Source organism: Neolamprologus multifasciatus, chromosome 4 (genome assembly GCF_963576455.1).
Source record: "Neolamprologus multifasciatus chromosome 4, fNeoMul1.2, whole genome shotgun sequence".
Taxonomy (NCBI): domain Eukaryota; kingdom Metazoa; phylum Chordata; class Actinopteri; order Cichliformes; family Cichlidae; genus Neolamprologus; species Neolamprologus multifasciatus.
This window is the reverse complement of record NC_140442.1, coordinates 13,675,458-13,701,107: the sequence shown is the minus strand read 5'-3', so window position 1 is coordinate 13,701,107 and position 25,650 is coordinate 13,675,458. Positions and strand designations below refer to the sequence as shown.

Below are 25,650 nucleotides of genomic sequence, written 5' to 3'. Positions count from 1 at the left end.
GGGCGATAAACAAACGAGAGACGGGACTTGTGTCAGAAATACCGATCAGCTGATCATTGATCAGTTTCATGATTGAATGAGAGAAGAAGAGGCAGCTGACAGCGTAAAGACACAGAATAACTCCAGCTTTGAGTATTTTTCATTGTAGCTGAAGTACGGGACAAACTGGGTTCCTTTTCAGCTCAATACGAACCGCGTGATATTTTCTCTGAATGCGGGACGATTCCGTTTTATGCGGGACGATTCCGTTTTTTACGGGACGGTTGGCAACTCTACTAACTAACCTTATAAATAAAATAAAGTTCACTATCAGTAACATAGCACCCACCCAGCTGTATAGAAACTCCATCATGCTAGCTAGTACACAGTACCAGTTATTGTAACTGACTGTAAAAAGTCAGCACAACGAAAATAAACTCCACCTGAACTTGGTTTATATCTGAGTTATTTTTACGCATCCGCCAGCATCTGGCCAATCCACCATCTTTCATTGTTTATACCGTTACTAAAAAAAAAAAAATAATAATAATAATCATCCCATAAAAACAAAAAAAATCACTGGGCAAAGGTCCGGTATGCCCGATGGCCAGTCCAGATATGGTCGTGACATCAGTTAACCCTTCGCGTGCGTTGCCGACCCCTGGTGTACAGGAACATCTGTGCCGAGTATAACCTGGAAGTCCCGAGGTCAAAATGGGAGATGCCCCCAAGGGTGATGGAGAATGACCGAGCTAAGATCCTGTGGGACTTGCAGATACAGACGGACAAAATGGTGGTGGCTAACCAACCGGACATAGTGGTGGTAGACAAACAGAAGACAAACATGACTTTTGTTTTCACTTTGATTTTTGAGGTGTCTTTGGATTTAGCCCTCTGTGGGTTGATCATTTTCATTTCCATCAAATGCTGTGGGACCCTTTCTTTCCTAACACCTTATCCATTCCATATCAGTAGAGATATTTAATATGTTTTTTCTTTCCATTGAGATCTGATGTGTTTTCAAAGTGTTCCTTTAATTTTTTTAAGTAGTGTAGTTTTAAACAACAACTACAACTGCAGTGCCTAGTGAACTCCTGTTATTCAAATAAAAAACTGCAAATTACCTGTATTTTTCCTCAATGAGATTCCGTTGAATGTGTGTGAGAGTGTGAGATACTGCCTAGAAAGAGAAAATCATGAACATTTATTTAGTTTATAATATGATGGTTAAAATTCTCAACTGTCACTAGCAAGGAGTTCTAAGCGTTCCCCAATGTCTGATCAGTAGATATACACATCTATGATGCAGCTTTTTACAATTATAAATTTAAAGTCACACTAAACTAAGTACATGGAAAGTTATATGTTCCACATACTCCATGAATGGATTAACTTGGATCACTTACTACACTGTCTTTAATTTACCTGCATGTTGCCACCAGTGATGTCCTGAGGAACCTTATTAAGGAAAACATGGAGCATGTCCAAAAGCTCAGCTTTAAGTTCAGTGCTACACTCAGTCAGTTCATCAAGTGACATCAGGTACAAGCAGGATCGAAGTAAAAGTGCATCGACCTCCATTAAGTGGCTGCGGTTCTTCATCACATTTATGAGTGCTCTGAAAAAATCCAATTAAAATATACACAATAATAAATTAATGTGTATTGGTTCCAATGCACTGGTACATGTCTGGGCAAGCAAAACCAAAGCAAAGGAATAGGGAACCATACCTCTTTTCCTGACTGCTCATATAAGCCGAGGTGCCCATGTCAAGGCCTCCCAATCCTGCCCAAGATGGGCCATACTTCCCGTTTCCAGATGATGGTGCTCCAAAAGGCTTTGTGTTACCCTTGAGGAGGTGGAGAAGTGGCAGTACCACAATCCATCGAGGCATCACCATTCTTTTTACAGTGTTTATTAGATACACCAATGATTCTGGCAAACTGTAGCAATAATTATTTGAACATATGAACAGAAAAATGATAATTAACACAAATATATGCAGTAAGGTTATTACTTTTAAGTCAGTAGATTATGATTCCAGTACTATTGAAAAGACAGGGTACCTACGTTTTGAGAACAGACACATGCTGAGAAAACTCTGCCCAGTACTGAAGGAAGTCATCCTTTCCTAGTTTGGGTAAACTTAGTGCCGCACAGAGCCGATGAAGCTCAGACTGTTCAAATCTGATTTGATATTGTTTCGATATGTGAAGCATGATCACAGCTGCTTTCAAGGGATCCTGAATGTAGAGACTCCTATGATCTCCATTCTCCAACAGCGGAGTCACATTTGCTAGCATGAATGCTTTAAGCATTTTTCTCACCTAAAATATAATACAAAAATAGAAACAAGTCAGCTGAAGTGGCCATAACCTGGCCATAACCTCTACACTTTGTAAAGAAATATTGTAAACTTACATCTTCTTCTCCATAGTTTAAGGAGTACCATTTCTTTTGTCTCTCTTCAAACACAAAGGGGTCCCCATAAACTTGTATGAACTGATTAAGTTGGACCAGAAAACTTCTCAGATTGGTGTCATTCCAGCTCCTCAGAAGATCAAATATGGTCTCCAGCATTATTTTCCCAGCAATTTCTCTGCCTTGAATGAGATCCTTTCTTTTTTCAGGCCAGAACTTCTCTACCAATCGCTCCAACACATTCTTTGAGGGTTTAACACAGATGATATCATCATATTGATGCCAGTCTCCTTTTGCAAAAGGAATACAACAAAATTTTACTTTAAAGGACACACATCAAAATATGTTAATGTCATCAGCATATTAGCAGAAAAAGTGTAATTACAGCTTGACTAAATGAGAATTATAATTACCGTCATCATTGATGAGGTGCTCTTTAACAAACAAACATCTGTTGGTGATTTGTTGTGTAGAGTCCAGTTTATATATGTATTCATACTCATATGCATCCTTTTTAGCCTTGTATACAACATATTTGTATGGTATTGACTCAGACACAGCTTCTTTTTTGCTAGTTGTCAGCCTGCCTTGAACCAGAAACCCATGCTCTCCAAGATCCCTGTATGAAAATGAAAGTCATATGTAGATTGTGTAAAGTCAGTCGGAAAAGATATAAGAAAAGTCTAGCTTGTGCATGCACACTAGAAGAAGTCATGCCAGGGTTTAAGATCATAGATGCATTACAGTTAGTATGTCATGTCAAAATGAAAAGTGATGTAGTAAGTAAATATGCACTCATGAGCTATTATATAACCACTGACATAATACATGAATATTTCCTTCTGTCCGTGGGTGACATATATTAGACAGGGATTCAACAATTCCTGAATTTTTATTTTGAAACAGGAAAACAAAAGAAAACAAAAGAATCTGATTAACTTTGACAAGAATCAAATGCTGATGACTAAATGACTGTGTCACATCATCCCTAAAAAAAGTATTTAAGAGTGGTAGTGCCCATGAAAAGTGAAAAATAAGAAAGATTGGGCAAACAACAACAGGTTAATGAAAATCTAAGATTCAAAGGCTGAAACAAAGGCAAAGGGTAACAAAGGCTGAAATACGTAGCATAGTTTGCTGTAGTTCACTAGGGGTTCATTTCTGACAATTTCTGGCAACTGTAAATATTTACTTCATTGTTCATAAACAAACATTAACTGTCAGAAGTCAGTTAAGTCTGTGAGTATTAACACAGAAAATGTGATTTTTCATTCAGTGAACCTGTGTTGCTCCAATGTCAATACTGCCCTTTATTCCACTGGCAAAACACTCCACAGTTGGCATTTAAACATCAGAAATGGATTATGATCGAATAAAAGAGTATGTTTCTATAGCTTTCAATGAGACAAAGGCAAACCAGCACAGACAGACCTCCTTTAGAGGTTTTTGCTGTTTAACTAGATCATTGACTTATAGGTGAAAAACATTTGATTTGAATCCTTTGACACAAATAAATACTAAGTAACCATGTGGGCAGCCACATAGTAGAGACCAAAAGAGAAGCATGTTGCCAGTAATCATCAAGTTAGTGAAATACCGACTTTACGACGACTAGTGTTCCAGGTACTTATGTGAGGTACTTATGTTCACACTACAGCCTAATTTCTCCAGCTTTTTTAAGCGTTAAGTTTTAAAAGTGTCTTTAAATATTACAATAGTCTGTGTAAAGGAAAATCCTTTACAAATCCTTTATACAAGTGCAAAAGATTTGAGTTATATTGTGATTTCAGTATACAATTTCCATTTGTGTCAGTCTCTTAACGAATATAGCACAATATATTTTTCATGGCATGCATTATAAGGTTAGATTTTGATCTAAAAACCTCCTTACATGTGTGCATCTGTGTGTTAGTGTTTTTTGTAAATGTAGTGCTGAAATTCATGTATTGACTATTTTTGTATTTATTTTTAGTGTAGAAAATTTTGAGTGTTTTGATTTAATATTTTCTTAAAGTAATTAACATTCTTAATTTCAATGACTGTTAACTTAAGAGCAAGTACCTGGTCACAAACAGTTGAGCTGCATTTTCATTCCATTTTCCAATGCATGACCCAGCCCTGATGAAGATAAGATCTTCTTCTGGATCAAATCCAAAATCCTTTGAGAGGACCGCGTGGAAATAGATTGTGAGCCTGTCACGAGTAGCAATGTTTGTGTTCCTTGTCACTCTGAAAAGCAAAAATAAATTTATTGAATAAAAGAAATTGGCAAAGATGAGTTAAAGGTAAAATATACAGTTATCTGAGAGAGTTTTATCACCTTTTTGGGGATGGACCTGTTTGAGCTTTTGAACTTTTGCTGTTATCACCACCGTCTTTAGATCCTTTGTTATCATTTGAAGGCTGTGCTGGAGTCGAGTCCTGCCCGCTCCCTGACTGCTGAATCTCCATCTTCTCCACTGGGTCCACACTGGAGCCAGTGTCAGCCTGTAGCATTAAATATGTTGGATAAATACATCTCAAGGTTATGGGACTGAGGTTTCTCTCATAAATGTTATTGTTGGTCAGTAACAATTATTTTCACATATACTGCATTAGCCAGTAATACCTTTGCTGTATAAGTTCCAAAAACCTTTTGTTGGCCAGTTGCAACAGGCTGCTTCTGATTCTGTTCCTGCTGATTTTTTCCCTTCTGCGTGTTTTCCTTTGACTGCTTTGCATTTGCAGCCACATTAGCATTCTGGTCCTGTTTAGGTTTTTTAGCATTGTCTGCTTCTTTCTGGTTCTTTGAGGTTTTTTCCTTTGGATCTTTAGCCATAGTGGCCTTGGTCCCTTTACTTGAAGGTGACTGGGGGGTTGTACTCTTTTTGTCCTCTGAAGCAGGACGTTCATCTGGAGTGTTGGTTGGTTCTGTCTTCTGTGGCTGATTGTCAGGAGATGTTTGTGCATTGCTCTCCATCTCGTTTGGGCTACTTGTTGCCGCCTCAGATTGCTCCACTGTATTTGCCTGTACTGGGGCATCAGACTTTTCACTCTGATTGGCTTGTGCATCTTCAGCAATGGCAACAATATCATTAGCTGTTAAGGAACTAGGCTGGCTTTCTAACGAGGAAAGCCTATCTTGGAGTGAGTCTGGTGTTGTGTCCATTGCATTGTCTGAGCTTTCACTGTCAGAAGAATTTCTTTCTCCCTGTGTCTCCTTCCCCTGCTTATCTCCCAGAGAAATGTGTGACAGATCTTGATCTGATGACACGGCGCCATCTTTTTTCTTTTTGTTCTTCTTTTTCTTTTTTTTCTATGTAGACAAAACAAACAAAAAGCAGATCTGTTTTGAAAATATCACAAATACGATTTCGTATATTAGATAACAAGAACATACAGTGAGGTCAATAAATATTTGATCACCCTATGATTTTGCAAGTTCTCTTACTTAGAGATCATGGAGGGGTCTACAATTTTCAGAATAGGTGCATTTCTAATGTGAGAGACAGAATCTAAAAAGACAAATCCGAAAATCACATTGTATAATTTTTGAACAATTTATTTGTGAATTACTGTGTCAAATAAGTATTTGATCACTTGCTTATTAGCCAGATTTCTGACCCTCAAAGACCTGTTGTTTTGCTTTTAAATTGTCCAGCTACATTCTGCTCATGATTCTAAATTAGTAGCACCTGTTTGAGGTTGTTAGCTGTCAGAAAGACACCTGTACACCCCACAATCAGCCAAAATCTAAGTAGCAACATGGGCAAAACAAAAGAGCTGTCAAAAGACACAAGAGACAAAATTGTAGACCTTCACAAAGCTGGAAAGGGCTACGGGGCAATTGCCAAGCAGCTTGGTGAAAAAAAAACAACTGTTGGAGAAAATGTCAGAAAATGGAAGAGGCTAATGATGACTGTCAATGTCCCCACATTGACCTCACAGAAGATCTCTCCTCGTGGGGTATCACTGATGTTAAGAATGGTGAAGAATTAGCCCAGAACTACACAGGAGGAGCTGGTCAATGCCATGAAGAGAGCTGGGACCATCGTTTCCAAGGCTACTATCAGTAATACACTAAGATGTCATGGTTTAAAATCTTGCATCGCACGGAAGGTTCCCCTGCTCAAGTCAGCCCATGTCCAGGCCCGTCTGAAGTTTGCCAGGGACCATCTGGATAATCGAGAGGAGTCATGGAAGAAAGTCCTGTGGTCAGATGAGACCAAAGTAGAACTTTTTGGTCCTATGTCCATTTGCCATGTTTGGAGGAAGAAGAATGATTCAATTCAATTCAATTCAATTTTATTTATATAGCGCCAAATCACAACAAATGTCGCCTCAAGGCGCTTCATAGATACACAGAAAAGCCCAACAATCATATGACCCCCTATGAGCAAGCACTTTGGCGACAGTGGGAAGGAAAAACTCCCTTTTAACAGGAAGAAACCTCCGGCAGAACCAGGCTCAGGGAGGGGCGGCCATCTGCTGCGACCGGTTGGGGTGAGAGAAGGAAGACAGGATAAAAGACATGCTGTGGAAGAGAGACAGAGATTAATAACAGATACGATTCAATACAGAGAGGTCTGTTAACACATAGTGAGTGAGAAAGGTGACTGGAAAGGAAAAACTCAATGCATCATGGGAATCCCCCGGCAGCCTACATCTATTGCAGCATAACTAAGGGAGGATTCAGGGTCACCTGGTCCAGCCCTAACTATATGCTTTAGCAAAAAGGAAAGTTTTAAGCCTAATCTTAAAAGTAGAGATAGTGTCTGTCTCCCGAATCCAAACTGGAAGCTGGTTCCACAGAAGAGGGGCCTGAAAACTGAAGGCTCTCCCTCCCATTCTACTTTTAAATACTCTAGGAACAACAAGTAGGCCTGCAGAGCGGGAGCGAAGTGCTCTAATAGGGTGATATGGTACTACAAGGTCATTAAGATAAGATGGGGCCTGATTATTTAAGACCTTGTATGTGAGGAGCAGGATTTTGAATTCAATTCTGGATTTAACAGGAAGCCAATGAAGGGAAGCCAAAACAGGAGAAATATGCTCTCTCTTTCTAATCCCTGTCAGTACTCTTGCTGCAGCATTTTGGATTAACTGAAGGCTTTTCAGTGAGTTTTTTGGACATCCTGATAATAATGAATTGCAGTAGTCCAGCCTGGAAGTAATAAATGCATGAACTAGTTTTTCAGCGTCACTCTGAGACAGGATATTTCTAATTTTAGAGATGTTGCGCAAATGGAAGAACGCAGTCTTACATATTTGTTTAATATGTGCGTTGAAGGACATATCCTGGTCAAAAATGACTCCAAGGTTCCTCACGGTGTTACTGGAGGCCAAGGTAATGCCATCCAGAGTAAGAATCTGGTTAGATACCATATTTCTAAGCTTTTCAGCGCCGAGTACAATGACCTCAGTTTTATCTGAGTTAAGAAGCAGAAAGTTAGTGGCCATCCAAGTCTTTATGTCTTTAAGACATTCCTGCAGTTTAACTAATTGGTGTGTGTTATCTGGCTTCATGGACAGATAGAGCTGGGTGTCATCTGCATAGCAGTGAAAATGTATGCTATGTCTTCTAATGATGCTGCCTAGGGGAAGCATGTATAATGTAAACAGAATTGGTCCTAGCACTGAACCCTGTGGAACTCCATAATTAACCTCAGTGTGTGAAGAGGACTCTCCATTTACATGCACAAATTGGAGTCTATTAGATAGATATGATACAAACCACTGCAGTGCAATACCTGTAATACCTACAGCATGTTCTAATCGCTCTAATAGGATATTATGGTCAACAGTATCGAATGCTGCACTAAGGTCAAGAAGGACAAGCACAGAGATGAGTCCACTGTCAGAGGCCATAAGAAGATCATTTGTAACCTTCACTAAAGCTGTTTCTGTGCTGTGATGAACTCTGAAACTCATAAAAATAAACCATTCCTCTGCAGATGATCTGTTAGCTGTTTGACAACTACTCTTTCAAGGATTTTTGATATGAAAGGAAGGTTGGAGATTGGCCTATAATTAGCTAAGACTGCTGGGTCTAGAGATGGCTTTTTGAGTAAAGGTTTAACTGCAGCCACCTTGAAGGCCTGTGGTACATAGCCGATTATTAGAGATAGGTTGATCATATATAAGATCGAAGAATTAATCAATGGCAGGACTTCTTTGAGCAGTTTTGTAGGAATGGGGTCTAAAAGACACGTTGATGGTTTGGAGGAAGTAATTATTGAAGTTAACTCAGAAAGATTAATTGGAGAAAAAGAGTCTAACTTAACATCAATGGTACTAAGAGTAGCTGTAGATAATATTACATCTGTGGGATGATTATTGGTAATTTTTTCTCTAATGATAAAAATTTTATTTGTGAAGAAGTTCATGAAGTCATCACTAGTTAACGTTAAAGGGATGGTTGGCTCAAAAGAGCTCTGACTTTTTGTCAGCCTGGCTACAGTGCTGAAGAGAAACCTGGGGTTGTTCTTATTTTCTTCAATGATAAGTATCATCCCAATAATACCATACCTACAGTGAAGCATGGGGCTGGAAGCATCATGCTCTGGGGTGTTTTTCTGCACAGGGGACAGGACAACTGCACTGTATTAAGGAGAGGATGAACGGACCCATATATTGTGACATATTGGGCAAAAACCTCCTTTCCTCAGTCAGAGCATTAAAGATGGGTCATGGCTGGGTCTTCCAACATGACAATGACCCAAAGCACACAGGCAGGAAAACCAAGGAGTGGCTCCGTAAGAAGGATATCAAGGTTCTGGAGTGGTCTAGCCAGTCTCCAGACCTGAACCCAATAGAAAATCCTTGGAGGGAGCTGAAACTCCGTGTTGCTCAGCGACAGCCCCGAAACCTGACAGATCTAGAGAAGATCTGTATGAAGGAGTGGGCCAAAATCCCTCCTGCAGTGTGTGCAAACCTGGTGAAGAACTACAGGAACCGTTTGACCTCTGTAATTGTTAGCAAAGCCTTCTGTACCAAATATTAAAATTTTTTGACTTAAGTGATCAAATACTTATTTGACACAGTAATTCACAAATAAATTGTTCAAAAATCATACAATGTGATTTCCGGATTTTTCTTTTTAGATTCTGTCTCTCACATTAGAAATGCACCTATGCTGAAAATTGTAGACCCCCCCATGATCTCTAAGTAAGAGACTTTGCAAAATCACAAGGTGATCAAATACTTATTGACCTCACTATATTTTAGATTCATAAATATTCAAACCCACTTAATTGTTTAAAGTCTGAAAAATGAACTTTTTTATTTAAGGAAGCATTTATTAAATCTTCTAACAAATTAAAACAATGTAAAAAAATATATATATACATTTGCATAAATGACTTGTAATTTTGTGTAATTCATTTTATAAATTCTGAGTCACCAAAACTTTGTGACTCAAAAGAGATACACTAAGTATTGAAGGGCTAAACTATACCAAACTATGTACTACATGAAGGTATTATGATTATCATAAGATCAGTAGATTTTTTTTCTTAAACGCACTCTGTGTGGAACATGTCCCGTTGAACTTGCTCTGGAACGGAGCTGGGAGGAGGCAGGGCGGCCCATGAGGGGGGGGAAAACTGGGTTCGCTCCCGCCTAGAGGAGAGGCTGTCAGGCCGGCCGCTTCTTCCTCCTCACAATCGCGGCAGCAGGGGGAGGAAGAAGGGCCGCTTGAGGTCTGGCCTGGGGAGACTGCTTCCGAGTCCATGGATTCTTAGGGGTCCCGGCAGCCTGGGGGGACTGCCTGCGTCTTAGGCACTTTGGGAATCCTGAAAGCGGGGACCGGGCGAGACGCTGCCTGCGCGAATGACTGGCATGGTGCTGCTGGGGTGGTGTGCTGGGCCCTTTTCAGCAGGCAGAGTTTCAGAGTCTCATCATCTCTCTTTTTCTCCTCACATCTCTTCTGCATGGATGTAACAGCCGCACCAAAGAGACCTTGAGGGACGACAGGGGTGTCGAGGAGTTCCTCTTTCTCCTTGGTTGTCAGGTTGGTGAGCCCGAGCCAGCGTGCTTGCTCCTGAAGAACCATGAGGCCCATGGCTCTCCCAGTAGCCTGTATGGCTACCTTGTGGAGGCGGAGGACGTGGTCAGTTATAACGCAGATTTCTTCCCACACTGTGGTATCTGGTTTAGTTGTCATGTCCTCTTCTAGCTCAGCTTGGTAAGCCATTAGCATAGAGGAGGCGTTGTGGGCCGAGTCAGCCGACTCATCTCCGTCCTCGTTGGCATCTCCACCCCAGGTGACTCCAGCATTGGGGAAAAACTCACGATCTCCGTGTGCCTCCAGCGACAGGAAAGCGGTCGCGATGGGCTGAGGGTCTGCCTCTGCCCAGCTCGGCCCTGGCGTTGTGGCCAAATCATTGGGCATCTCAGTTTCTCCTTGCGTCGCAGCAGCCTCACACAGCAAAGGGTCGCCACCCGACAGGTTAGCCTGGCGAGTGGTTAGCCTGCGGCAGAGTAGTTTGCGTGGGAAAGCCGCGCAGTGGCTACAGTCTTGTACAGGTGTCAAGGCAGCCTGAGCGTGAGATAAACCCAGGCATGCCACACACATGGGGTGTGTATCCCAGGCAGAAATCTTCTTGCCGCAAGGACAAGGTTTTGCAACTTCGTTGGTGTTATAGCCATGGTTAGCTAGAGGGTTGCGCACGTTAGCGAGACTGACACTGAGTGCGGAGAATATTGCTATTCATCAGTAACGTGGGGTGAAAAGTGTTGATACTTTTCTACAGGTATTGCTACCTAATGTGTAAAACCGCTAGCGTCGAAGGGTATTGCTAGAGGTATTGCTAGAGGAAGCTAGAGGTACCTTTATTAGCAAAGTGTTGCTACTTCGCTTTTGGAAAATATTGCTACTTCCCTGGGTGAAAGTATTGCTACTTGACACCAGCACTAGCTACAGAACAGTATTGCTACTGCTTGTATGCTAGTGGACAACTGAAAAGCTGGGAACAAAGCGCCAGGCGACCGAGTTGTTCACTCGAATCTGTTGACAGTTTAACTTTAGCACCCAATAGCACAGTTGTCTACAGGCTTCTGTAAGAAGCGAGAAGAGGTTTTTGAATGACATCTGACGCTATGTCAGCGTATTATATAAGGAGGCACTGGCCCCTCCTGACATGGGCGTCACCTAGCCAGCCTGTAAGGCTAATAATGCATAATAATGTTATTTGAGCTTCTGATGAGGTCACGCAGGAGGCGTTCCCATAGTGAGACACGAAACGAATGCTATGAAAGAGAACCAAATTAACAGCTCAATCAATAAAAATATAATTTTTCATTATATACCAGTGGATTAATTATTATAGAAAAAATTAATTTGGCATAAACCTTACACTGTGTTGAGACATAAACTCACTGTACACCAAAATGAAGCAAAGCCATTCACCTACTGTACAAAATATGTTGTTCCCCCAGACTAAAAACCAACAGGCCCGGCAAGATTGTGACACGCTCACCTTTTTCTTTGGGTTGTTGTTGATGACCTCGTCATTTGGCCGTTTGGGGGATCTACTGGATTCTTTGCTGTCCACCAGTGGGGTGTTTTTCTGTGAATCTAGCTTCTCAATTGGACCTTCCCCATCTGCTACCAAAGACTTTGGTTGATCTCCTGCATCTATGTTAACGATGAGAGGTTAATAAAAATACATAAATAACTTAATTAAATAAAAATAACAAATTATAAATTATAAGTTTATTATAAAAAAATAAGTAAAATAAGCTAATTTCTAACGACGTGTGAAAACCACCGTGGTAGTACAGAGTTAGTCCTGCTTTTCATTCTGGCTCATTACCTTGCCAGTCAAAGATTTAGTCAAGTATGAACTCTGACAGGGTCAACATGCATGTTCAATAAGTAGTTAAAATGACAGAACATTTAGATTTCAGTAAATTAATAGGGACATACATTAAACCACAAAAGGTGGCATTTGTATGTTTTCACTTTGACCCACGTAGGCAAATTTTCTTTTAACTATAAAGAAAACACCTGAGCTTGTTCAGTAAGTCACAAATTTGCATTTTCTGACCCTTACAAAGTAGGCCACCACGCTGTCACGATAGGTAATCTTACATCTATGTGGACATGCGGTTAAATCACAGCCTATTTGCCCTATAAAACGAAACAAAAAACTATAAAATATAACTGAAAATTCAAGTGTTGTTAACAGGAATACAAAAATCAAGGTAAAGCACAGAATAAAATAAACACGTAGTTTGAAAACAGTTGAAATATGTACAATCTTAATGGAAAGTCTGGTTAAACAAAACAAATCTTTGAACTGTTTTCTAAAAGAGTCCACAGACTCAGCTAAAGGCAGTCGTAGTGGGACACGAAAGGCACCTGAAAGCCTCTGCTCCCCTTTAGTCTTCAATCTTGTATGAAGAAGAACTAGCAAATTCTGAGCCTGTGATCGAAGACTGCAAGCAGCAGTATGTTTGGTAAGAAGCTGGGATTAATAGTCTGAGCCTTTCTGTTAAGTGATCTGTAGGTCAGTACAAGAACTTTAAAATGAATCAAAGTCTACTGAGAGCCAGTGTAAAGAGTATGAATAATATGAGCTCACTTGTTAGAATCCATTACTAGTCTGGCCGCTGCATTTTTGTTTACCTCAGAGAGATGAAACTGGTTTATCCCTGCCGTGAAACAGGGCATTACAGTAACACGTAATGACACAAGAGCACGGATCATTTTCTCCAGTTCAGCCAAGAAGGCCTTATGTCACAATTTAGAAGCGTGGGGTTTTTTTGAGTTAAAAAAAATTAAGAAACAGGAATGAGAAATGAAAGAATACATGCAAGGAATCTAAATTTTCCAAATACTGGATGCTGGATTGATTTTTAGGATATAATAATAGCCTTTAGTCTTAGTTTTCCTTGACTAAAGGCTTAGGGTGAACTGATAACACAGACGTATCTACAATCTCTTTTTTTCCCCCCACATTATGCAAACCGTACCTAATTTTGCTTCGACATGTGCAACATGACTAATGTAAATCCTCATGTCAGGAAAAAATGTGCAATATAAGTTATGCGCAGATGAACAGCCCTTATCATCACATAATTTTACATGATTAAATTCTTTGTATACAGGTTTTTAATCTATATTTATAGAAAAGTGTAATTTCATTATGTCTGCAGAGCTGCATGTTCAAACTATAATTTTATTTGTTGACAGGCCCTGAAAAAAGCATCCACACTGTTAATCAAATACAGAGCAGTTTAAATAATACAGCACATTATGCCGAATTAACAGGAACAACAAAGTTGTCACTTGGACCACATTTCTGACCTCATCTACTTACCTTGTGCATTTGTAGGTTTAACAGACAGCTTTAGGCCACAGTTACTGCAGAATTTGGCTGTTTTCTCTACAATGTTATGGCCACAGCCTGAGCACTTCATCTTCAGGCTTCAGTGATCACTGCAAAGAAAGAAACTATTTTCACTTCAAGACCATCTCAAAATTTTCTTTCACTTTCTATTTTGGCAGCCGATGTCACATGAAACTGTGTTCAGCTACGCAACAACAACCAGTCGCAATGTGTTTATCTCCTCTGAACTTTGATCAGTCATACCCAAGAAGCTGGCCTGTGAGAGACTGAATTGGAAGCCATTTTACAAGAGTGTCAGCGAGTCAACTGAACGCCCACATTCATGGCCCGCGAAAAAGCATCCAATAAAAAAACTGACATTAACCAAAGAGGGAAAAAAAAAAACTGGGAACCCTCACAGCACACTTTAATAGCACTTACTTAAAAGAAAAATTCAGTTAACACTGACCAAAAGTAGTTCTAATGAGGAAATAAGTAATTCTTTATATGCCATAAATAGTTCAAACATGATGTAGGACATTTCACAAAGAGTAGGAGCGGAGAAGGTGGTTTTCCTCCTTCCTTTTCCTCATACTTTCAATAAATACTTCACATTACTTATTAGCTGTAAATGTAAAGGCGATATTACGTGAATGACTGAATAACTCAAAATAACATAAATTCGTGAACCACCCAAGTTAATATTATGCCATTATTTTTTGATTTCAATTTATTTTTAATGTCATGAATGAAGAGTCAAAATTGGGTAATGCTTATATTTGCTGGGATCAATTCATTCAATCCAGCAATGGATAGTTCACTTTCATTTCTGCATAATTCATCTGGCAATCGCTCTCCCTCTTTGTCAAACGCATGGTCTTCATTGGACTTCTGGTTACACTTTAATCCAACAATTGCTTTGGGCGTTTTCAATCCACTGAGAAAGGCTATTAAGGTTTAAGACATCTGACCCAAATACAAATAAATACACTGTGAAATATATAACTGGTTCAAACCAGTTTGATTTTAGAGCCCAACCAATAATGCCTTTTTGTGAGACTGATGTCAATAATTAGTAAGTTTGCAGGAATATAATCAATTTAGTATAAGCAAGGAAAGGAAAAGAACAATCAGCATCAAGGTCGGTTAGGTCTTTTGCGATTTGATTTAGACTTCAAATGATTTCTGTATTTCTTAATTCCACAGAACAAATACAGTAAACACCATCGCGTGTGTTTAAACCGTATCTCTATATTGCTGAAAATACTGCAAATAACAAGTGACTATTCCATTCTAGGAGATGAGCTTTCATACTTTCACAGATAAAGGCGGGACGACCTTTTTCAAGAACTTAAGGAGTGACTCTTCTTGAAGCGAAAAGATCTTTGGCTCAGAAGTTCGGCCATTCACATGTTCGCTGCGTAAAGAAACGCACACGTTTTACGTCACTTCTTGCGTGCCAGTGCGTTTGACAACAACAAAACAGAGAGAAAGCGAACTAAATGGCCTCGAAGACACTGACAAAATAAAACCTGCAGAATCACGACACGTTTAGCAGCAGCAAGGAAGGCTCTTAGTCACACTACACGGAGCGTTATTGCTAAAATTAAGTAGCGACTCTGCTAGCTAGCTTCCCCGAAGCAGCCAGCCTAATGAGCTGCGCAGCTAACATTAGCTTGGGCAGTTAGCTCTGATTCACTCGCCATAATAAACGGAGATACTATTGGAAAGAACAAACGTCAACCAAACTTCCACACCCCGTAACTCAGCTGGAGCCAGACAGACCTGGCCCAAGACAGCGCAGTCTGATAGCTAATTCTGTTATTAGGATGAGTTTATTCCTACTGTGTCACAACGGAAATTCTGACGTTGTGACAGTCACCCAATGCTCATAACAATAAATAAATAACAGCCGACCTGAGCTGCCTTCCTACCTTCTCTTCTGTGCTGCAAAAAGGAGAAAGCTTGCAAATCATCTCTGCTGGTCCCACTACGCAGCCGTCAAAGACACGTCCAAGACCTGCTGTCCCCTCGTTTCCGTATCTACTAAAGTTTCGTTTTGTCAGAAATGGGCGTGAGCTAAGTTTTATAATCACTAATAAAATCGGGGTTTCTTTTGCCTAGAGGGTATGTCTGACTAAGCTGGTTTTCATTCATAGGTAATGAAAGCATAAGTTGAACTACTGGAGACAAACGACCTCTTCTAGGGGTATTTTAGTGCATGGATGCATGTGCTGTAAATTGATTTAAACTCACCTTATTTTTTTCTTAGCATAAATGAAGTTTATGAAAAAGTATCTTATGGCACAACCTGTGGATGCAACATATTAAACATCTTAAAAGTATTATTTATTTATTTTTTCACAGATTGTGATTAAAAAATAAAGTTCATTTGTTTGCTGCAGTTTATATTTCAGCATCTGAAATGTACAAAAACACATTATAATACACAATAATTGTACAGGGAAAACAGTTAAAATGGGGTTGGTCCCATGCGGTCACTTGCCATGTGATGGTGTTTGTTTGTCATTACATTGTACTTTCCTATTGCCTTTAGGCAAGGACAAACTGCTCAATAGACATGCTCTGTGACCAGCAGGAGGAAATAAGCATGCTGCAGTTACAAACTCCTGGAAATGTGCCCATAATGTGTAAAAGTTTGAGACTGTTAAGAAAGGGAGAGGGAAAAAAAGGCTGGCTTTAAACCTTTTAGGAAAATTCATAAAAAACATTCCAAACTGAATGGATTTCTGCAATCTGTCACATTTGACAGATTTATTTATTTGTTTAACAGCAAAATACTCATGAAAGTAGAAGCACTGGAGCAGCAGATCCTTTCATACATCAGAATAAGTGGCCCTCAGCACAGCAGGTTTGTTCCACTGACATTTGAAGTCTACATGCAGGCTCCTGCAGGCACTGGGTGATGGCTGAAAACAAATATTTAAAGTCATAAAAAACAGCTGTTTAGTTTGTAACATTTATAAGCTGATAAGAAAGGAATATGCAGTGAAAAATGAAACCGATCTACACCATCGTGTTACAGTAAATTCTCAGTAAAGGCCAACATGCTCAAACTGCATATGTTTATTGTTACGCTGAGTGTCCTGTGTTGCCTGTGGAATGACCTTTAGTCCTGTTATGAGCTGTGCCTCTCCATAGCTCTCACAGGACACCCACTCACCTACTGAAGAGAGTTTTATTTTGAATGTCTTTGAGTCATATTAGTCAAAAATCTGAACCCAAGCTCATGCTATGCTCTTACATTTTCAACAGAGGGCAGAATAACCCAATTATGTGTAGTAGCATTTCACACTGTACTGTGGCTGCTCATCGGGGTTAAAAAAAAAAGTATCTCCAGTTGTTAGGAAGCTCTAAGTTTTTCCACAACTCCCCTATAGTGGGTCTTAAATGATGTAAAATGAGTGCTGAACACTCCTTTGTGGACCAATGTGCAAGCAAAATGTTAGGTTAAAGTCACTCAGATCAAACCAGCTCACTGGATCTTTGCCATCACAACCTTTAGATGTTGTAGGTGTTCCTCCCATGAGTCACTGTAAATCACGACATCAGGTAGGATTAACGATAATATCCATTAACCTTCAAAAAGTTAAAGGTGCCCCGTGGAGACCAAAGGAAACTTTGGATGCAATGAAATAAACCTATTCCTGGAATCGGAAAGGCTGTGTATTCTAAATGCACTTGCCAGTAATATTTACACAAATCTAAGGTTGTGATGTATCTGGCCTTTCCTAGTCTTTCCAGCAGCTCATCAATGAAAGTTTAGCTTTCTCGAGTCTGGACAAAATAGAAGTTGAGTTCAAGTATCTGACTTAAACACCCAAAATTGGTGTTTCAGCCAAATAGCTGCACTTTGGTATATCGCTTTCATTTTGGGCAGGTCCATTACCGCACTTAGATTACACATTCGAGGGTATGGACTGTCACATTTGAAGATAAAGGAGCAACTTGTGTACAAAAAATAAAACAGTGCTCTAAAATCCTGTGGGCCTAAAATAAAAAAAATGAAATAATACATTTAGAAATAATGTAGTGAAAAAATAGTAAATAAACAAATCAAGCATCGATAAGTAGAAACCACTAAACAGACAGCAGTACAAAAGCTTGTGGTGGGGGTTTCCACTGACTCAGACACAGCATACAAGAAGCATGGCAGCAGAGTCATTTTACCAGTTAATCTACATTGTTCACTTTGTTTGATTGATTGATTGATGTTCTCCAATTTGTGCCTTACACTATTGTCTGGAGCTGAACTGTTATTTATGAAATTTGTTCTTGTTGAACTTTACCTGTACAGTGTGCTGTAAATGGTACAATCATCATTAGTTGAGTCCATCTTTTGCTCCCTGCTGATGACATAGTGGATCAGTGAAAAATGCAGCACAAGTTGAAAAATATGTTGAAGCTGCAGGGATAGCTCACACGCATGCTTTTGTTTTGCTTTTAAAAACGACCGTTGAGTGCATGACTTCTTCCTCTTGTGACTGGCTCATGTCAACCACGAGATAGTTGCAGTAGTGCGTATTCTAGATACAATAATTAATAAGACATCAAAGAACACATATATAAGTTTCCTGCTTGGTGAATTGTACTCAGTCAGACAACACAAAATAATTTGCGAATAACTTGGGTAAACTATACATGGGTTTCTTCAATAAACTAACTTATTAGGCAACCTCATAATGAGCTAACCTCTGCATTAAGAAAAAAAAACAACACAACCAGTAAGATTAACAGTAGCGCCATCTGCATGTTTACCTCATTTTCATTTTCTTGTGACTCTGTCCTTTTTGTGCACTGTCTGAAAGATGAGATTTCCATCACTTTATTGTTGCATGTGTGAGCTGTAACAAATATAAATACACTTTACCTTCTGATGGCAACAACAGCGACCACGATGAGGAGTGCAGCAATAGAAGTACAGATAGCAATCTGATCTCTGGTGCCTGTGTACCAGTATACTGAGGAAACATAGATGTTGCACGTTAAAGTAAAAAAGACTGAACAAGTACGGTTTGTTTGGAAGAGTTGCCAAGGGCAGACTCTTCTTTGCAAAGTTGCGTCTGCACAAGCCACAGTGTTTGGAACATAAATCTATTTACCTTTGCCCCTTAACAGCACTGTAGAGGAGTTGTGACTCCCGTATTTGTTTGTAGCCATGCAGAAATAGTTGTGATCGCCCTGAAAATCCTTCTTCAAATGTAGTTCACGTTGGTGTCCTGCTGCTGAAATGTGATCATTATATATTTTAAACCAGGTATAGTTCTCCACTGCTGGATTTGCATGGCTGTGGCAGATCAGGGTCTCTGTTGATGGTGTCACTGAAACTGATGTGTTCCTGGGCCATCTAAAATAAAGTCATTAGTGAAATCACCTTACATAAATCAGATTCATTATTTTGGTATCTAAATTGTGAGGAAATATTTAATGTGTTGCAGTAAACAACAATGTTTCCATGCTTAACTCTTACATACTGCTCATATGTCTTCAGAGTATGGCTATTTGAATGTACAAACAGCCACTTGGCATTAGTAAATGAATCATTCATTCTTAATTGAAATTTTAGAGAGCAGGGACTGTGTATCTGTTAGATTTTGCAACATTTAGTCAATAATTTAAAATGCTTTTAACTACAATTCATACTTTAACCTTACATTTATAAAGCATTTGATTCTGTAAATTTCAAAGATTTTATCTGCCGCACATCTATGACCCTCTGAATTATCTTATCATGCACCTCATATTTGATCATTCCTTTGCTGTTTTACTATTTCACTGTTTAACGAGTCCATTTCAATTCAAAAGCCAGCAGGCACCTATCTCTGGGAACCTGGGCAAATGTGATGTGAACAGTAACAGTCCTCGTAACACTGTCAAGGCTGAACTGTAGAAAAACTTTCAACTTTGTAATAGTTTTTGCAAAAGTCATCCAATTTCAAGCTGAAAGAATCACATCTCTGGTATTGTTGCTCAGGTCAAATGTCAAAATGGGTCAAATTTGGCCTAAGCAGTATGTAAGGTTTAAAACATCGCTATACAATACTCACATTCAACATCAACATGTAGGACTCTTGAAGTTGTTCCTGTGCCTGTTTTTAGAGAACAAGTGTAGTTTCCAGAGTTTGTGAAGGAAACATTTCTTAATTGAAGCACTCGTCCATTCTGCAGGTATTCTCCATTCTTAAACCAGGTGAAGACAGATGAGAAGTTGCCAACATCACATCTGTCTGTGCAAGTAAGATTCACAGAGTCGTCTTCCTGGATTGATTCGTGTCTTTTGAGTTTTGTCATGGAAATGTTAAAATCTATGAGAGAAATGAATAACTTGTGTTTCAACCTTGTCAGATTAAACAGCAAAGGGGAGTTGAAATTCTTTAAAAAGAAAACCAAAATGAAATCTTACCAACGATTTTTAGTGTTGACCCACTTTTTCCAGTCCATTGGCCATTTGTGGAGTTGGTTATAAATCTAAAGGCATATTTTCCTTCATCACTGTACTCCACTTGGTGTATTTGCAGTGAACAGTTATTCCGTTTGTCACCAACATACTGAAATCGCAAAGAGCTATTATTTGAGCCACTGTGATAAATGAACGGACCTGCAAAAATATTTTTATTGTGTCCCCACATGACTTCCTGTACTATGTGTTTGTCAGGATAGGAAAATGGACAAAGAATGACAACAGATGATCCTTTCACTACACACATATGAGGCTGTTGATAGTCTATGTTCCACTTACTGCAGAGAACACCTGGAACAGAAGCATTAATCTTAATTTTCTATTGCTTAAACATTTCGAAATTCTCTTAAAATAAGAAATAAATGTCGTACTTACCTCCAAAGAACAGTGTTAGTGTCAATTTTAGGGTGATGTGTTCAGTGCACATGTTGGAGCTTTTTTAAGTTACACAAGCATAAAGTTTAGAATCACTTAAAGTTATCACGAACGGACAGAGAAAAAGTGACTTTGTCCTTTATCTTCTTTCTCTGCTATGCGCTACTTTCTACATGGTAGGTGCCATCTGGTCATGCAAACCACAGATGCAGTCAACATCTAAGGTTTAAAAGAGAGCATATGAAACCATGTAGCAGCATCAGAGGCGCTGTGGTATGTTTGTTTTTTTTCTCTGTTCTTATTTTCTAACCAAATGTTGCTGGAACATAATGATTCATTCTCTTGAATCTCATGCATGTCACCAGACGTTTTACTGCCCACCACTGATTAATAGCTAACACTCATATCACACAACAATGAACAGATTTCGCAGCAAATTTATAATATGAACCCCTCTGTGGGAAAAATGGGAAACGACTCACGTGCACAGCCATTATTGCTAGGTTTGATGTTGATGCATGTAATGTGCCATTACAGTGTTTTATTCACATTATCTTATAATGCATGACTTGTAAAGGCAAGCAGTGGCATGGTGCACAGATCCGTGTTTTAAATCCACACTGAGGCTTTTCTGTGTGGAGTTTCTATGTTCTCTCTGTGTCTGTGTGGGTCTTTCTGACTTCCTACCACAATCCATAGGCCACAAGGGTCACATTAGGTTACTTATTTCTGACCCTGCCTCCTACCCTGGGTAAGGAGGTCAGTCCACTGATAGATGAACACACTGACTGATCATGTCCACGGTGACAAACCGATCTGAACTGCAGAGAATTTCTATAATTGATAGTGAGGTGAGTGGCTGAGTTCTTGAAGTTTAAGGACGTCTGAGAATTTGTCACTGTTGTCTCTTTAAGTCGAATCAGAGACAACAAGAACAATTTGTAGTTCTTTTAAAAAAGCATTCACACACTGCTCTTTACTTTTCTTTCCTACTTCATTTGTCTGTTTTCTTTTTCTTTGCATTATACATCACATACTAATGGAATATTGACAATACAGTACTGCCTCTGATTACTATTATCCACTGGAGTTCATTACAGTAATGTGAAAACACCTCCTTCTTCTTTCTATCATCTCCTTCTCTTACTTTCTAAATTCCCCCTGTGACCTGCTACCTCAGATCTAAAATTGTGTTGTTTGAGTAATTGAAGACCCAATCGCAGGAGACATAATGTTCAAAAGAAAGTGAGCTTTAATGGAGGAAATAAATCCAATACAAAATGGTTTAAAAATGAACTCCAAATAGCAACATCCAAAAGGCACAAAGGGGACTAGAACAGTACAGAGTGCCATCAGGAACGTAACTGAACAAGACCGACACAACACAGCAAAGGAATATACATGCACACCAAGGGTTGATTAGGAATTACACAACAGGAAATCAGGTGAGGACAGATAGGAAGCAGTAAAACCAGTAAAACAGTAAAGAGAACAAACAAGACAAACACCGAAGTTAATGTTAACACTTGGCAAGAGAATGCAGAGCATTAACAATAGTGAAAAATGGGGGGAATGCATAAATAAAATACAGTACTCACAACATACTAAAATAATAAATAATACAGAATGACAAAGAATTCAAACTGGAGCTGGAATCAAGCAGAAGATCTCAAACCCCAACATCAAATCTTTGGACATTAATGGGCAGTATGGGAGAGTGGGCAGGCCACTGTTCCTCTCCTCACAAGTTCACTCAGTGTGAAGTCACTAGAACTTTGACCCCTTTAACAAACAGGCTCCCTCTTCAGTATATGGAGGCTGCTTTCTTTTAGGCAAGACATATATTGGGCCAGCTGCCTCCTGTCGGTTCTGTGGGTGATTCAAAGCTGCACAAACTGGTCTAAGTAATGATACAGACATGACAGCATGTAACAGAATGAAGTGTCCATAGCTCCTGACAGATACATAAGTTCCCATATTATTATTATTATTACTATCATTATTATTAGTAGTAGTGGTATACTGTCTGAGTCTTACCTGCACACTGTGCTGTAAATGACATCTTCACTTTGGGTGTTCTTCTGCTGCTCCCTGCAGGTAATTCATTCTATCAGCATGTTCCTCCAGTACAATAAATAATATATTTTTATCTTATATTGTTGAAATATCTCACGCGTTTGGCTTTCTTTTGTTGTGGAAGTAAACAGCCGCGTATACAATTTCAGTAGTTTCTCCTTCACTCTGATCCTGATGTTGTGGTTGGTTATCATCACACATTGAGAGCCTGCTGACACGACCTGTGTTCTAGATAAAGTCACAAAGAAGCAACGCACAATTAACAACAATCTTCATTTTTTTCTACTGAACTCTAAATTTGAACTTCTGTTATTAATGAATGATTGTCAAGCAGTAATAGTAGCACCTGCGATTCTCTCTCACCATTTTCCACCGGTGACCTCATTTGCTTTTTGTTAAGTCTGAAAGATAAACAGAATTTAGGCGACGTGTTACAAAATTAGTGAAATTTCAAAATTAGGTAACACTCACCTTCTAACAGCAATAAAAGTGGTCACAATCAGAACTACAGCAACTGTTACAATGACAGGTATGTATCCCCAAAACATTGGCCAGTTTTCTGTAAAAACAAATTCATTGTTTTAAATCAGTAATGCCAGAGCCAAGCAAACTTTTAATGGTTATTGATACGAGTCAGAATGCATCCAATAGCACCAGCCACTCAAACCTACTTACTTTTAATGTTTAAAGTGACAACAGAAGATTTTTGACTTCCGTGTTTGTTGGTGACACTGCATAAATACTGGTCACTGTCCCTGGGGTGGAACACTGGCTGATGTCCAACATTTACAGAATCACCTGCAGCTATTCTGAACCACGTATAATTCTCCACGGGGGGGTTTGCATGACTGCTGCAAATCAGGGTAAAGTCGCTGCCAGGGTCTGCCCCCAAAGGTGGTTGGACAAGCACTGTAGTGTTCCTAGGGCCATCTGAAAATTAATTTTATTATTTGGGCGTTATCGTTGTCAGTTATCAGTGTAAAAATTTAGAAATATGCAAAGGACCGCATAAGAAGCAACCTTCCCAATTATCCAAGCACTAGGAGTACACTAACCTCCAGATCCTTAATTTAAAGCTGAATATCTGGACTTTGATCACATCTTGCCTGTTTAATTTAAAGCCCACTGTGCTGGTGTGCAGTGACAAAGTCACAAAAACTGTGTAATTATCCAAAAAGTATCCTTGGACGTAATTGCACATTACTGAACTCCATATGAGTCAGCAGTAGGTGACTAGAACTGATGGCAGCATATAAAGCCCGGGGTTCACATCCAGCTTAGATCTGTTATGTGTAGGTAACAATAGCAGTTTAGCTTATAATAAGAAAAGACTGAAGTTTTAATTAAGACTAAATAAATATTGCATGAGAATATTTACATCAGAATTAATGTATTTTAGTGTGCACATTAAAGCTAGTTTGCGTATGTGTTATTCTTAAAATAAGTCCCAGAAGCTTGAGCAGAAATATCATACCAATTAGACAGTCATTAACAGCCCCCGTGCATTTCTGTGACGTAATAGCTCAATGACTATATAAAAGTATAAATAGTGTAATTCACTGATCTACTTCTCACTAATAATTCTTAGACATTTCCCATTATCAGGTTACTCAATGCTATAAACAGTTCAGAGATTTAAGACGCTAAAAGGCAGAATGTAGGAGATCATTACTCATTACTATTTCAGCATTATTAATTATTTCTTTTTACCTTAAAGTACTGATCTTGTGTCTCGTACTCACATTCAACATCTATACCCAGAACTCTTGAAGTTGATCCTAAGTGTGTTTTTAGAGAACAAGTGTAGTTTCCAGAGCTTGTGGGGGACACGTTTCTTAAATAAAGAGCTGCTCCTTCGTGTAGGAGCTCTCCATTCTTAAACCAGGTGTACGCAGATGAAATCTTACCACCATCACAACTGTTCATGCAGGTGAGATTTACAGAGTCGCCTTCCCTTATTGCTTCCTTTACAGAAGGTTTTGACATAAAAATAGTCAAATCTGAAAAAGCAAAGTGACACTTTAATCTTAACTGTTAAAAGCTTTTATTTATTTTAAAAAAACAACAACAGCAGCAACAAAAACTTACCAACAACCTTCAGTACCGGGGCATTTAAGTGAGCCTTTAAAGTAGCAGGCTGTACGTGACCCCACAGGACCCTCCTCACTGTTTGGTTGTCAGGATTTTGAAATGAACAAAGAAAAATGACTGAGGAGCCTTTGATTGCACAAATAAGACGCTGCTGATGCTTCACTTTCCACATATTGCAGAGAACACCTAAAAGAGACAGATTCACTCGATAGCTGTAATATTTTAGCATTCTTGTAAAACATTAAAGGAGATACAAGTGCTGCATTTACCTGTCAGAAACAGCAACATTAACATCCATGTCAGGTGTCTGTGTTCTTCATACATACTTGAAACTCCTTCCTGATGTTAAAATGCTCGCAAGAAGAGACATTTGCAAGTTTGCATTTGATGTTTTGTTCTCAAAATGAACATCTCCTCTCTTTTTTTTCTTCTTTACTGATTTTGTACTCTAGATACTGTACGCACTGCTTCCTGAAAAGAAAAGAAAAGACTTAAAATCAGGTCATCTAAACCGCAGTTTCAAGAAACACGTTATCTCTTGCCGTTTAACTAAGAGCAGTAACGAGAAACCCCATCCCCTGTGCATGTGCGTGACAGTCTGATGCTGCTTTGTTGTGGTGAAAGCAGAGTTAGAGCAGAGGTAGCACTCGGGAGCTGCGTTTTTTAATAATTTTTTGTTTAACAATGTGCACATTGTGTCGTTGTCAATAGGACACTGTTTTGGTTTATGTGTGTTTCATTTATTTGCCTTTTTGGATTGAGTAATTATGAAAAATAAAGTGTGGAGGTGAAGGGGTGGCGTAAGACTAAAATCTTACACTTGCATTAGCTGTGAACTGAGAGGCTGACGTGATTAGATAACCAGCTTTTTCTGCATTTCAGGATCATAGGAACTTCATAAGAGCTTTACTAGAA

General features: G+C 39.2%; 2 protein-coding genes across 2 annotated transcripts in view; both read right to left on the bottom strand.

Moving 5' to 3' along the window:
• LOC146520022 (E3 ubiquitin-protein ligase rnf213-alpha-like) overlaps positions 1–15,774 on the bottom strand; it is a 46,049-nt gene extending 30,275 nt beyond the window's left edge. Inside the window, exons 1-12 of the mRNA XM_085156670.1 lie at positions 15,647–15,774; positions 13,704–13,822; positions 11,859–12,016; positions 5,009–5,695; positions 4,721–4,887; positions 4,462–4,629; positions 2,814–3,019; positions 2,401–2,690; positions 2,050–2,306; positions 1,710–1,922; positions 1,405–1,597; positions 1,104–1,159 (exon numbers count right to left, since the gene is read on the bottom strand). Of these exons, the coding sequence (XP_085012796.1) occupies positions 1,104–1,159; positions 1,405–1,597; positions 1,710–1,922; positions 2,050–2,306; positions 2,401–2,690; positions 2,814–3,019; positions 4,462–4,629; positions 4,721–4,887; positions 5,009–5,695; positions 11,859–12,016; positions 13,704–13,803 (2,495 nt within the window). The 5' untranslated portion in view covers positions 13,804–13,822; positions 15,647–15,774. The remainder of the gene's footprint in view (positions 1–1,103; positions 1,160–1,404; positions 1,598–1,709; positions 1,923–2,049; positions 2,307–2,400; positions 2,691–2,813; positions 3,020–4,461; positions 4,630–4,720; positions 4,888–5,008; positions 5,696–11,858; positions 12,017–13,703; positions 13,823–15,646) is intronic.
• A 120-nt stretch (positions 15,775–15,894) lies between these two features.
• Positions 15,895–24,752, bottom strand: LOC146520021 (B-cell receptor CD22-like). Its single transcript, XM_085156676.1, has 8 exons — positions 24,387–24,752; positions 23,320–23,574; positions 23,116–23,203; positions 22,991–23,045; positions 22,742–22,872; positions 22,606–22,659; positions 20,137–22,468; positions 15,895–20,038 (listed from the first exon to the last, which is right to left on the bottom strand). Exons 1-7 carry the CDS (start codon positions 24,628–24,630, stop codon positions 22,336–22,338), a joined length of 960 nt encoding a protein of 319 aa, XP_085012802.1. The 5' UTR covers positions 24,631–24,752; the 3' UTR covers positions 15,895–20,038; positions 20,137–22,335.
• Between the last annotated feature and the right edge of the window lie 898 nt (positions 24,753–25,650).